The following is a 15,871-nucleotide window of genomic DNA, read 5'->3' on the forward strand; positions in this document are numbered from 1 at the left end:
TCCATTACAGACACTCCTTGGCATACGTTAGTCGGCTCTTGGACAAATATAGTTGATCAGGCTATATTCTTCCCAGTTTCGATTACATGTCCCAAGGCGTACCTGTGCTGCACAACTTATTTATAATACTTCTAAATTTATTTACTATAAAACTGTTATTAGTATAAAAATGAGTGCATCCTTACCTTAAAACTAATTAGATTTACTTTCAAAAGTATGAATTTTCCTCAGAGTGTTTTTGCCCAGTTGAGTTTATAGTTGTATATCAAAAAGGAATGGTTTTGATATACTAAATTCCCTATAAACAAAGCTCTGATACCAATCTGTCACACCCCCAAACCAGAATGGCGGAAACGTTCGTGGGCGGAGGACGTCATATTCGGTATCATAACAGTTCATAGAAAGGAAAGTACACACCACCATATATATTAAAGTTTCCAAGATGTTTACATAGTTGTATTCATTACATGTTCAAAAGATAAATACATAAACATCATTCAAAAGAAGTAATTAACGCCAGCGCGTTAATCCCAAAAGTTGATTCCCAAACCTGCTTAGCGGTTCCCTGAGAATACAAGTTATTTCAAAGAAAAAGTGTCAACAATTAAGTTGGTGAGTTCATAAGTAGTTTAGAAAATTCGATGCCATTCCAAAATGGGTGTATATTTTCCAGAAAACGCAGCATTTCAAATGTAAAGAGTTGTGATTTGTTGTGTTGAAAGTGAACGTATTAGATCCAGAAAATCTCATATTTTCCCTAATGGTTGAAATACGAGTTGTTGTGTTTTCCAAGAAAAACCCTTATTTTCTTATAAAAGCATGAAATGCATATAAATGTTCGTGTTATAAGTTGTAAATAATTGCACCAGGAAAATCCCTTATTTTCCTATTAGTTGTTTGGTTTGTATGCAGGAGAAACCCTTATTTTCCTAACATAAATGGCAGTCTCTAAGACCGAAAATCGCAAGAAACCGACGTTCTCAAAAGTTGTGTCATAGTTTTATATAATAAAACTATACGAAGATCGCATTTGTTAGATGAAGAATAGTTTTAATAGCTACTCGTTCATAAAAGCATAATACCATAATAATTGTATATCCGATGAGTTTTATAACCATACTAAACATAATATGCCTGTAACGACGTTCTTCAGGCGTCGCAGCGTTATGACAACTGTCACCCCAAAAGATGGACTGTAGCTAACAGTCAGGGCGCGGGATCATGACTTCCCGTATAGATCTATACACATTTGACATGTTCTCCGAACGGGAGACTCTGGTTATAGACAGGACTTGCAGCATTACTTTCTAATAAAGAAAAGTAACGTTTGAAGATATACACGTCTCATGGATTCTCAATTAAGCCCGTATTAAAGTGATAGTTTTCTATGCAAAGTTTATCCTTTTTCACAATGTTTGACAAATCAAAATCATAAGTTTTTAGAATGTATAAAACGACTTAGCAATGAAAGGTACTTTGAAATCGTTATATACTTTGTATAAGTCTAATGCACACAAAGTATGACAAGAGTTTTCCATAATAGTAATGAGTTCCAAGTGATTTATTCGGTAAAACAAGCTAAGTGAAACTTTATAAAATACACGATAATAACCGTATGTTTACTTGTATTCCCCCCCTAAAAGAGTATAAAAGCATTTGAAAATGTATTTAAAGTGTGTTTGAAAGGGGTATGAACTCACTTGAAAGCTTGAAGATAGCAAGATGGAAAACCGGGCAGAGTTTCGTCTCGGGAAATGGATTTTTCTCAGAAATCTCGGGATCCCTCGGGAGAAAAATCGACCTTTGGGACTTGCACAAAATGACCAGGGCTTCGGGGTAGTGCGAGCACGGAAAACAAGGTAAAACGCAAGCAAAAGGAGAGAGAATGGGCCATTTTCCCGGGAACCCTCGCATGCTATTTATAGGGGCGCCTGAGAGGCCTCGTACGTGGGGCGTACGCTCGTACGCAGCGCGTACGCGTACGTCATGCGTGACCGAAGCCTCGACTGCCTCGGCCTCGGATGGGACGGCGCAGGCAGTCGGGTCGGATGGGACGGCGGGTCGGACGGGCGGGTCGGATGCCTCGCATAGGGCAACGTGGACGGTTTGAGGCCAAGTTCCTCGGGTACACAGGGCGTACAGGGGTACGCAGCGCATACCTCGGATGAGGACGCTGACTCCCCTTCGGATAATACCGAAGTTTTAATAAAAATATATATAAATTAATTATCAAACTTCGAAAATTCATATCTCCTTCATACGAACTCCGTTTTTGACGTTCTTTATATCCCCGCGAAGGTGAGACTACGATCTACAACTTTCATTTAGATTCCGTTGGCAAATTCCGGAATTATTTTTATTATTTATTTATTAAAATGACGTGATTAAGGAATTTCTTTAAAAATTCATAACTTATTCATACGATGTCCGATTTGAGTGTTCTTTTTATGCATGTTTGTAGTTTAACGATATCTACGACTTTCATTTAGACACCTAAGGTCGGAAAGTGTTTTATTGAAACTTTGCGTCTTTACGCAACTTCGTATTGCTGGTTTTTGTCGGAAAACTTAGAATGAGCATAACTTCTTCGTTATAACTCGGATTTTTGTGTTATTTATATGTTTGGAAACCTTAAGATGATAACTACCACATAGTGTACTTCAAATAGAGTTTTTGAATACTTCATTTTTCGATAATATTCTATTTCCTTTCTCAAAGAGGTTACAGGACTCGATTTTTACTGAGTTGAAATAGCGGGTTGTTACACTTGTTAATATGAGTTCGGCTCCTGCTCCTTCTTTGCAAGAAGACCCATCCAAAAACTAACTCCATTGGTTTCCTGTGACCTGCTATTTCGGTAATGTAATATGATAATGCTTGTGCTTTTATGCTAGTTCATGGTTTGAAGACGATTTCATGTTCTCCCAATTCCATATCCCATTTTTCTAGTCTCCCAAATTTCTCTGGTTTTAGTAGCACATGTCGCAATGGTATGTTTATGAAGACTTTGATAGTGTGCGCTAAGAAGTACCTCTACAGCCGTCTTGGCTGTTGTTTTTTATGTTGCCAGGTATATTGTTAACACCTGACCTGGAATTGACGGTGTCAAGGTGGGTAGTTCGGCTAACACTATTTTGAGCTTTCTGAATGCATTTTCAACTTCCACGGTCCACCATAAAGTCTTTTAATCCAATACTCTTCTTAGTTTTTTGTAGAAAGGAAATGCTTTTACTGCGGATTTAGGCAAGAAACGTTGTAGTGCTCCCAGTTTGTTGGTTAATGCTTATACCTCTTTCACTATCTTCGGTGGATGTATTTCTCGCAATGACTCTATTTTTTAGGATTTGATTTTATTCCATCCTTCGTAATTATGTATCCTAAGAACCTTCCTTTTTCCATTCCAAAAATGCACTTCTTTGGATTTATTTTCATGTTTGCTGTTGTCACACCCCCAAACCGGAACGGCGGAAACGTTTGGGGTGGATGACGTCATGTACAATATCATAACAATTGTATAATAGTAATCAAAGTACGAAAACCATGCATTAATAAAGTATAATTTTTTACATATGTGTTCAAAGCATTGTATATTGAAACCAAAAATGTAATACAAAAGCAAAAGAGATGAGTCTATGAAGCTCCGTCTTCTCAAAACCTATGGATACCTAGTTACTGGTTTCCTGAGAATACATGTAGTTTTGAAAAGAGTGTCAACAATTAAGTTGGTGAGTTCATAAGCTTGTTTGTAACTGAAATCCGTTTTCTTATTCCTTCATAATGTAAATATGTTTTTCCCAGAAAATCCTATACTTTATGTTGTATTATTTGTAAGTAAAACATGTGAATGTTACTGTACTCTGAAGTAGTAAAATGTAGTTTAATTCGCATAAAACCACGGAAAGTATGTTTTCTCTGTATTGAAATAGTATTTTGTACTTGTACTTTTATGCAAACCATGAGTTTGTAATCGTCTAGTTTTACCAACTTACTTGTATAATATTGTATTATAGTTTTATTGTTAAATAAAACTATGTGAAGTTCTTTACTTATTTAAACAGTAATCATTTTGTTCAATACCAAATTGTGAGTTATTATAACCATGTTTGATGACCTAAGATGGCCTGAACACGACGTTCTTCAGGCATCGCAATCGATATGACATTTGTCACCACATGCCTGCTGGCCTAGCTATTGCAAGCAGCTCCGGTGCGGGATTGTCAGTCCCGTATATATCTATACACAAGTGTCACGCTCTCCCTCCAGAAGACTCTGGTTATAATTTCAGGACTTGGTTGGTAATTAGATATGTACTTGAAGTGTGTCTCACAAATGCTATATTGATAATTGCGCGTAGAATAATGAAAAGTTACTTTGTAATTAACAAACTGTATGTATGTTTCATAAACTATATTTAATATACTTTATATGTTTTTTTTGTAATGTACTTTGAATATATAAAGTAACGCATATGGTCCATAAACTATACCCATTATAGTTTATATGTTTGTTGTCTATTTTGTAATCTGAACCTTGAAAGCAATGTGTAAGTTTCATAAATTATACCCATTATAGTATATAAGTTCATGTTTTACTGTAACGAAAACCTTTGTCAAATTTGTAAAATATGTAATACGGCTGTTCCTTGAAATCCAATGTTTATATTCAAATAGTACTAAAACAGTTTGCCAAAAATTATGTTTTTGTTTAACAAGTTTGAAAATCATTTTATACTTATATAAATATAATATTTATATAATTATGATTAAATAGACGTTTGAATAAATAATTGTACCCTAAGCCCACAATCAAACAAGGAATAGGAAACGGAGTTAAATTACCAATTCTAAGCCTCTTGAATCCTAATTAATATATATATATATATATATATATATATATATATATATATATATATATATATATATATATATATATATATATATAATTTGGATAACGACAATAATTTAAAAACATTAAAAGCATTTAGATATCAACACAATTTTTATGGTGTTTCACTTGTATTTCCCCCCTAAAAACAGTTAAAATTTATGAAAACGTAGGGGTATGAACTCACATTTTATGTGAGTTCTTGACTACTTGTGTAGATTTTTTGGTTAGAACTCGTATTATAAACCGTATCCTAACAATATTTACACACAATATTGTATTTAAATCACATATAATAATTTAAATACTAAGTTTAAAGTGTTAAAAAACACTAAATTATTGTAAGAAAACTTACAATAAGCCTTTAATTAATTTGTAGGTTTTCTTCGTGTTCTTGGTGTGTTCTTTGTATAATTAAGGACATTAGGTGTTTTGGGTTGGAAGTTAAGGAGATTGGATGTTGTTTTCGGTTGATATTAAGAACACTTGAAGATTTCAAGTGCTATCCTATGAAGATTCAAAGGATGTTTGGTTAATACTTGAGAGAAAAGAGGTGTTTTCGGTTATGTTTTTGAGAGGATTTGAGATGATTTCGGTTGAAAGTGTAAGAATGAGGTTATATTTACAGTTACACACATACACACACGCACACACACACACACACACACACACACATATATATATATATATATATATATATATATATATATATATATATATATATATATATATATATATGAGTGAAAATATGTGGTGATTTAGTGGTTCTCGGTCAAGAACTCCTCCTGAGAAAAGTGTCTTCGGCCGTGAGTTCAAGTTGGTTTCACTAGTTTTCGGCCGAGAACCAAGGGGTTTTAGGTCCGAGGTAAGTTTGCTATCCGACGCATTTTCGGTGAAGAACTCATTTTCAGTCCGAAGGGAAGACATGGCTTGCGAAGGTTCTCGGTTAGGATTTTTTTTTCGCTCCGAGACTTAGAAGATACATACGAGGCTTCTCGGTTTTTGGACGATTTTACTTCTAATTCTTACAACACTTTAATAAATTATACATATCAAATTGTTTTATTTAATTTTAATAAATTAACAAAACAACTATTTTGACTTTTATTTGATATGTTTGACTTTGTTGACTTTTACAAGATTGAAAATTAACAGGTCATTATAACTGCTCTTAAACTATCAAAAGTTTCTACTATGTCCTATAGAAGGTGGTTGTAATTTTTTCTTTTGATGACCATGTCATCCATGTAGACTTCGATATTCCTACATATTTGCAGTTCGAAAACCTTGTTTGTTAATCTTTGCTATGTTTCCCCTACATTTCTTAATTAAGCAACATTTTTATGTAACAAAATGTTCCCTTGTTTGTGTGGAAAGAAATTTTTTCTTCATCCCCTTTGTGCATGTGTATCTAATGGTATCCTTTGTAGGCATCTAAGAAACTCTTCCACTTATGCCAATCTAAAGATTCTATCTTTTTGTCGATCAGTGGTAATGGGTACCAATACTTTTGGCATGCTTTGTTTACATTTGTAAAGTCTATACACATTCTCCATTGTCCATCTCCCTTTTTCACCAATACCGGGTTCTCCACCCAAGATGGGAAAAGTGATTCTTGAACTATGCTTTCCCTTACTAATTTATCTACTTCATCGTTTATTTATTTGTTCCCGTCTTTTGACTGTCCCCTCTTTTTTGGCCAAATTACTTTGGTTTCTAGTTTTTTGTTTAATTTGTGTTCGACTAAATGTTTTTGCACACAATCATGTCCGCTGCTTCCATGCGAATACATCAACAATTTGATTAACACCTCTTTTAGCTTGCTCAATAACTCAGCCCCGATCCATACTCCTTGATTTGTATATCTATTATTTATTATAACTTCCTTTGTATCGTTATTTTCTTGTTTCCCTCCTAGCATTGTCGTTTTCACTTCTTCTTCTACTACCATTTCCATGGGTGCTACTGATGGCTTGTTGTGGATTGTTTCATATCCGGCCAAGGTTCAGAACCAGACAATGCCATGAATTGTCAAAGCAATGGCTTCGAAATTCTTCATTCCACTTCTTCCAAATATTATATTCTATGACAACGTTGATATATAGGCCGCTCCACTAATTACTCATAAAGTATAATGTGCAATTTCATGGATTAGCATATAAATTCACATTTTTCTAAAGTAACTAAGAGTGAGATTTAAAATAGTTTAGTTACTTTATATATATATATGTGTGTGTGTATATATATATATATATATATATATATATATATATATATATATATATATATTAAAGTTTTAATAATATGTATAGTATAAGATGAATTTTAAAACATTTTAAAATACAATGGTTTAATCTTTTAATAAATTAAACTTTTAATTTAATTAAATTTAAACCAATTTATGGATTTATTAATTTTCCTTTAATTAATTACTTAATTAAATTAATAATAAGATCCATATGAATGTATTTTAAACTTTTTAAAATACTAATTATTATTTGATATTAATTATTTAATTCAATCAATATCTAGATTTATTTCTACACTTAAAATAATCTTATTAATCAATAAAAACAATTAATTAAGTCAAATATTTATCTCCTAACTTCTAGGCTTTTAATTTATCATCATAGATACATCGAAATCGGATTTAGAGGATAAGTATAGCAAGTAATTATCATATAAAAGCAGATAAGGCACAAAATTTCGAATCTGACAGCTCAACACGCAGTGTTTGATGATCACCACGCCATGTTGCTGGCCATGACGTCGTGTTGGAAGAACACAACAGTGTGTTTGAAGAACATAATGATGATTCTATTTTCTCCTCCTTGTTCAAGTTCGCCATTATATCAATTCAATAGAAATCAAAACCTACTCTCTGATACCACTGTTAGGTTATGAGCATATCAAACAAATCATATGTGTGCATGCATCCCAAAATAATTGATCTATGTTTTCTTTAATTGAACATACAACTTGAACAACAAAATAGAAAACCCTAGGATGCTACTATGTATTTCGAAATTCACAAATAGGGTTAGAAAAATCATACCTTGATCACTATATAGTAATAGCAATTCAAATCCTTGTGTTGTTGAAGCCTTGGGAGCAAGCATCATAAATGTCACGCCTCTAATGGTTCACACCCAACACTAGCTATGGAATAATGATTGAGAAAGAGGAGAAGACTACAAAGTTTCAACTAGATCTCTTCTAAAGAAGGGTTGGCCGAAAATTATAGGGTTATACCCCATTTATAGTGAAGTTGGGAAACCCTAGATAATACCAAATCCAAGATTATCCTAAATCGGGTAATTGTCCACTTTCTTTTTATCCACCAGGGATTATTCTAGAAACCCTTGGGCTCTAAGAAATCGTCCCCACATATGGATGGTTCTAGATTAACGCTTGTTCAACTATTGAACAATTACATTTGAAGCCCTGCAATTTTAATTAATTCTTTAATCCCGTAATTAATTCCAGTTAATTTCTGATTAAATATTAATTAAATATTACTATTTCTAATTAATGTATTATTCTCATAATATATTAACAAACAATTTATTCCAATTTATTAATCAAATAATAAATTCAATCTCTCTCTCCAAACTAATTTGTCCAATTGTTACTTTTGGGGGCAACCCAAAAGAACTGTACTACTATCAATTTAAGTATATATCAATTATATTTATCGACTTAGACACATAATACAATAGTATATTGGGGAAATCACTAAGATTTATGCTTACAGTTGTTGATTTATGTGTTTTAGGTACTTCTGAGGACCGCGGGAAGGTGAATGTCTGATTGTACACACTCGCTGGTAGGATTGTTACTAGAACAGTTTGAGAAACTCTAATATTTTGTTATAGCAGTTGTTTTTGATAATTATGTGTTTGATAACATGGTTTGTGAAACATTGACTTTGGTAAAGTAAAAATGAAAAAAAAATGGTCTAAGATTTGAGGTGTTACAATATAACTTCAAATGGACCTCAAGGATCTATAAAGTTGCCAACTTTATGGAATCCATTCCTTCAAACTCTAACTACATGAAGAAAAGGGACAAGAACCCTAGATATAGAAATACAAACTAGAAAAGCTTGGAACTTGAATACTCAAAAGGGTCCAAAATATGCTCAATATGGTGATGATGAAGTAGATTGCTAGATTAATGCACCAAAACACCTTCTTTTCTTCTTCACGGCATCAGGAATAAAAAAAATGAACAAAAACTCTCTAAGGGAGGCTAGAGTTTGAGGTAGAGGATTGGAGGCTGATGAACATGACTTAATCCTCTGGAAATGTTGCTTAAATATCGGAGGAAACCCTAAAAAATTTACGGGATTGGGATAGAACAGCTGCCACGTCGTGGCTAACCCATTATCACGTCTTGGCACTCATTAAATACATGCGTTCAATTTACTCCATACCACGTCCTGGGCATCCTTGCACCACGTCATGACAAAAAGTGTTTTTTTTTTTTCCCAAAACTCCATCCTTGGTCCCTGATAAATAGTCAGCTAAATCAATCTAGAACACGGGTGTTACACACACACACTCTTTCTCTCTCTCTCTTTATATATATATATATATATGTGTGTGTGTGTGTGTGTGTGTGTGTCTATATATATATATATATATATATATATATATATATATATATATATATATAGTTTCACCAGAAACCACCACTGCAGGAAGCCACCACCGTCGAAAACGCCCACCACCTCCAGAAACCACTACTTTCGGAAACCACCATCGCCACTAGAGTCTCCACCCTTTAATCTTTCTCTCTCATCCACTTTAGTTTTCATTAGGAAAACCCCTAACCCTAATTTCGTGTTTTCAAATCTTTGGTTCATTAGACCACTGACGACACCACCTTTATCAGTGATGACGACTTTTAGATCTGAGGGTTTTTCCAGATTGGAGGGTTAAGGTTTTCAACGCATAGATCTGAGGGAAATCTGACGTACTCCAATGTTAGCTAATCAAAACATTAAGGTTACGGTTCTCAGTGCAAAGGTGGTGGTGGCGGCGATAAAGGTTTGCCTAGGGTCATTGCAGTGCTGCCTATGTCTATGGGTCGAGTTTCCAACGACGTCGAGGGTTTGCAGATTCAAGCTAGGTTTGCAGATTCGAGATAGGGTTTTCATATTCGTCGAAGATCTGGAGCGTCGTTAATGAGATCTACAACAACGAGATAAGAAACTGACAAAATCGACACCATTCGCAACAGATCTACAAAGGAGGCAACAAAATGAGTGTCACCAGCAAAGTCGACACCGGAAAACGAGGGTTTTCATATTGTTGGTTTTACTGGAGATGGTGGTGGTATAGATTGGCAGTGTTTTCCGGCGGTGGTTATGTTTATATTTTCTAGTGACGTGGCAGTCCGGCTGACAGTGGTGTCCGGTTGGTGGTGGTGGTCCGATAAAGAGAATGAAAGAATTATTAATAGTGAGAAGTGAGAGAGTGGGTTAGTAACTAGTAGGGGTGAGTGTCCTTTTTTTTAATGTAGAAAATTATTAAATTAAATAAATGAAATAAAAAAATAAAACTATAAAGAACAAATTCATCATTTTAAAAAATATTCAAAATAAAATAAACCAAACTAGTAACAAAAAACTTATTTTCAACTAGTGGTGCAACTCCAAAACCTTTTGGACAAAAGTCTCACTTTTTGTCAAAGACAAAATTTGCAATTTTGTTAAAAAAAAAAAAGATAATTAGAAAACTAATCAACAAGAATTTGGTGTAACAAAGTTTAAGACTATTAGGTATAACTCCGTTTTGGTAGTGTTATAACAAGAAGCAACAAGAAGAGGGAGTGGTGTTCATGGTGTTATAACACCCTTTAAGATTAGAGAGATAGAGACAGAGATAATTTGACAGCCAATAGACGATATCGTTTCTTCTTGTCACTGAGACAACAAGAAGCAACACAACAAGATGCAACAAGAAAGGATGGTGGTTTTTTTATATTACCATGCCGTTATGGGCTGCCACATCAGCCTTAACGGCGTTGTGGTAACCCATACCACATGCTCTAAGTAAGGCTAAACGGTATGGAGGGTTGTTTACCGCCGCTAATCAAATGTGGCACCTTTTATTGACGGTGAACACCACACCACTCATTTCTTTTTACTGACGGTAGATTTCCACTGCTATCACTCTTCCTTTACCATTCAAACTCACTCACTTTCATTAGTCTTTACCCGTGTAATCCTAAACACCACCCTCTAAAGTCTAACCTATATTTAAAGTTGCAAAATCAAAAAAAAAGGTCCGTTCAGCCTAATATTATGCACACATATCATCATCGTCATGGAACCTATCATCTTGTGAATATGACTTATTAAGGTAATTAACTTTTCGGTATGTTTACATCTAGGTAACTATCTAATTTTTGTATACATCTAGGTAACAAATTTGTTGGAAGTGTTCACATATGGCCATTAGGACCTGCTATAGCAGGTTAAATCCTAGATGTGAACGCTTCCAACAAGTTCGTTACCTAGATGTGTAAAAAAAAATTACCCAAATATGAACAAAACGAAAAGTAAAAATTAAATTAAATAAATGGTCCCTATGGTTTGGGGATTTTTGCTTTTGGTCCCTAACTTAGTTTTTTAACTTGGATGGTCCTCAATGTTTATTTTTGTTGCACGTTTGGTCCATGTCTTACCTAAAAAGACTATTGTTCCCTTATTAATTTATTTTTGAATTGATTTTCTTATTTATGTATTTATTTTTTACATATTAAAAAAAATTAATAGACCACACATTTGTATCTTCTCGGATGATCTCTACTGTTTATTTTTTAATTAATTTATTTTTTTAACACGGATGGTTCCTACTGTTTAATTTTTGTTACGAGTTTGGTCTCTGGCTTACCTAAAAAGACTATTGTACCCTTATTAATTTAGTTTTTTAATTAATTTTCTTGTTTATGTACTTATGTTTTATATATTTAAGAAAAATTAGTAGACTAACATATTTGTATCTCCTCACCATCCCATCTCTCATCATTCTCAACTTCTATTTATTTTCCATCTTTTGTGATATCAATGTCGTCATCATTACTTCTTTTTTCGGTCCTTCAACTCCGACGAATCAACAGCACAACCCACTAAAGATGAAGAGACAGTAGGTTATGGTGTTGGTTCGCCAAAGTTGAACTACCAAAAAAAAGGAAGGATGGTGAAGACGTCGATGTTACTAAAGATGGAAAAGAAATAGAAGTTGAGGAGGATGAGAGATGGGATGGTGACCGGTAAGACCCAAATTAAATTTCTCACATATAGTTTCAGGTTTACGGTGAGGAGATACAGATATGTGGGGTATATTAATTTTTTAAATATATAAAAAATAAATACATAAATAACAAAATTAATATAAAAAAATTAATAAGAGAAAAATAGTCTTTTTAGGTAACATAAAGACCAAACGCGTAACAAAAATAAACTGTATGGACCATCCAAATTAAAAAAAAATTAAATTAAAAATAAACATTAGAGATAATCCGAGAAGATACAAATATGTGTGGTCTATTAATTTTTTTAAATATGTAAAAAATAAATACATAAATAAGAAAGTTAATTAAAAAATAAATTAATAAGGGCACAATAATCTTTTTAGGTAAGACAACACGAAACATGTAATAAAAATAAACAGTAGAAACCATCCAAATCAAAAAATAAGTTAGAGACTAAAATCATAAATTCCCCCAAACCACAGGGACTATTTGTGTAATTTAATTTTTATTGTTCATATTTGGTAACTATTTTTTTTTTATATATCTAAGTAATGAACTTGTTGAAAGTGTTCACATTTAAGTTTTAATCTGCTATAGCTGATCATAATGGTCATATGTAAACACTTCCAACAAATTTATTACCTAAATATTTAAAAATAAAAATAAAAATTACCCTGATATAAAGATAGATACGTTAATTACCTTAATAATCCCCACCACCTTTCTCATCCCCTTCCACCTCATTAAATTAATATACAAAATAAATAAATAAATAAAAACACCCTGTAATTTCAATTTCACAGCAATCTTTGCTTTAGTCACCATTATATGATAATACATCCATTCAATTTCCAGTTTTCATCACCACCATGACTTCTATGTTACAGAGGGAGAGATCTCTCCCTGTTTCTCAATCTCACAGCGCCTCTTCAAACGATCCATCTTCGGTGGTTGCCGGAATGCGCCGGAGACTCTCCTCCATGTCCTTACGGATCCAGCCCTCCTCCACCTCCGCCGCAACCGCATGGGCGATGCGCCGCTCCAAATCCGTTTCCTCAATGGGGGAATCCGCATCTACCTCAGTCAGGAACTGGTGGGATTGGGGATGGGGATGGATCCTGTCGAGGAAACCCGTATTCGCACATGATCTGGAGTTTAGTCAAGATGAAACCTCCGTTCTCAGATCCCATGATAAAGGAAGCTGGAGACACATCTTCTTCAAGGTTAGATCCGAGATCCGGAGAATCGTCAGATCTGATAATGTCGGCCTCCCTCAGACAGTTCGTTACAGCTCCCACAGTTACGCTCGCAATTTCGACGACGGCAGCAGTAAATTCCGAGCCTGATAAAATTGGTCTCTGATCTGAGCTACCCAAATTCGATGATCATACAGTTGCTCCGATTATGTTGTTGTATCAAATTCATTTTTTTGTTTAGATCATAGACAAGGTAAGATAAGGAAAGGAACGATGATGACAGCAATGGTGATACTCCGGTGGAAAGGAATGAAATATGAATGATCATGTCAGTTCCGGTGGTGCACTGTTCTCCGATGTGGTTGGATGTCGGTGGAATTGAAGATGCAAAGTAAAGTCGGCGACGGTGTAATTTAATTTGTATAATTTGTTGATTGTAATTTTCAATTATTGTTAATTTGTTATATATCAAACTATTTATTTAATTATAAAAACTACAACTATTTGATTATAGATAAATGCTATTTCGCCAAATAAAAGAAAGTGTTAACATAAAAAATAACGTTGTATTGTATAGAGTATAGACAGTATAGTATTAATAAATTAATGCACTTGATTGGCTGCCAAATGGATTAACAAGAAATTCCCTTTTAAAATAGAAGATTATTATAGATAGTAACTATTTTATTAAGATACTAATGCAATTGCATACAATCATAAAAAGAAAGATTAATAATCGAATAAAATGATTAAACATTATGTATAAGTATAACATTTTCGTCAGTAATTCAATATATAGATTAGAAAAACGTTCAAGAAACATTATCCTTTGTATATGTGTGTGAAGTTTAGATAATGATTAATTAGAATGTTCACTTTTAGAGGATCCAAAATAAGCCTTCTTCTTACCTTTCTTTCCATACTTTTGTGAACTAAGCTCCCCCTTATGTTGCATGTGATGTTCATCAACATCCAAATGGATCCCAGGATCATTGGTAGAGTAACTACCACCAACCATGATAGAATTGTTGATACCTTGGAAGTTGCCATTAAGGTAGGTTGTCAATGGGGTAAAAGACTCATCATTATGTTGTGTTGTACCTAATTTATGATTCTCCATACTCATCAAGTCAAGCTCTCCTCTCATAGTGGCTCCCTCATTGCTTCCAACCATAGTTATGATCCCAAAACCACCATTGACATCCTCCTCCTCTTGTTCATGATCATGGATGTTGCTTCCACCTCCTCTCTCATTGGGTTTCTTATGGAGATGAGCAAGGCGATGTGTGAGTTCATTCATCATGTCTCGAATCTCACGATCGAGTTGTTGCTTTTGTTGTTTTTCTCCTAACTCGGGAGTTCCCATGGTTGATTTCTAACTAGGTTGATTGTTTGAGAAAATAAAAAACATAGATGATGTTATGTTGAATGTATGTTGCAATTTAAATAGAGGTTACACAAACACAACTAGAATTGGAATTATGCAATGGTGGGAAATTCTTTTCTTTTGGAGCAATTCAAGCATAATATTGTGTAAATTAACCTTTAATTCATTGTAGAAAAAGAAGGATGGGATTGCTTGAGCTAAGGTTCAATATCTTGTTCTACCCACATAGTAATTGCATTTCTTCTAGCATCTTTTATTGTGGCTATAAATTTTTGTAGCATACATGTCAATTTTAAATAATAAATAAGTTCGTGAATTGACAATGAATTTTATTTATATAGAAGATGTTCTCTAAAACGAAAACATACCTAAATATGCATATTGCAGTACTGGTGAGATTATCATGACAACACATGTATGTTTAGTATATTCACCCTAAAGTTATGACGTTGTATACTTATTTTTATTATAATGATATGCTAACACTTTTCCACATGAATAATAAACCGACAAATTACTTTTTTGTTTTTTTACTTTTTTTTAATAAAAACATGACGACAATTAAAATGTAACAACAATAACAAAAGCCATACGTATTATAAAAGAAACACAAGGTATTCGTCTAAGTTTTATTGCATTAAATTATTGAAATAAGAACTGTGTGCATGTGTATATCGATGATTTAGTGTGGGGTGTCACCGACAAAACCATTGCTAACGCCAACTGGCTGAGCTTTCTACATGCTGCTTTCTCTTCCACAAGAAAACAATGATTTATTATTATTATTATTATTATTATTATTATTATTATTATTATTAATTGGGATGGAGGGTATCGATCGCGCGGCTTCCGGAAGTTAAGTGGTGGTGTCGTTGTTATCAATGAGTCATCAATTACGCCGGTCATGATTAGGTATCGTTAGGGATGCAAATGGGGACGCGACGGGATGGGGTGGTGTTGACAATACGTGTTCTCATCACCGAGTGTCTAATCTCGTCCATATTCTCATCCCCATCCCCGATGGATACGGGAATTGAGTCTTCTCCCCTTGATATTTTGGGTTTTTCCCCGGCCCATCCCGATTGAGGAATTTTGTATACGAACTCTCTCTCTCTCTCTCTCTCTCTCTCTCTCTCTCTCT

General features: G+C 33.9%; 2 protein-coding genes across 2 annotated transcripts; one reads left to right on the forward strand and one right to left on the reverse strand.

Annotated features, from left to right (window-relative positions):
- Positions 1–13,016: 13,016 nt before the first annotated feature.
- LOC145040490 (uncharacterized) lies at positions 13,017–13,493 on the forward strand. The gene has a single exon (XM_078988407.1). It carries the CDS (start codon positions 13,017–13,019, stop codon positions 13,491–13,493), a length of 477 nt encoding a protein of 158 aa, XP_078844533.1.
- Positions 13,494–14,202: 709 nt separating this feature from the next.
- On the reverse strand, positions 14,203–14,709 carry LOC145040491 (uncharacterized). Its single transcript, XM_078988408.1, has one exon. It carries the CDS (start codon positions 14,707–14,709, stop codon positions 14,203–14,205), a length of 507 nt encoding a protein of 168 aa, XP_078844534.1.
- Positions 14,710–15,871: the final 1,162 nt, after the last annotated feature.

This window comes from Lactuca saligna, chromosome 4 (genome assembly GCF_052625555.1).
Source record: "Lactuca saligna cultivar CGN05327 chromosome 4, ASM5262555v1, whole genome shotgun sequence".
Taxonomy (NCBI): Eukaryota; Viridiplantae; Streptophyta; class Magnoliopsida; order Asterales; family Asteraceae; genus Lactuca; species Lactuca saligna.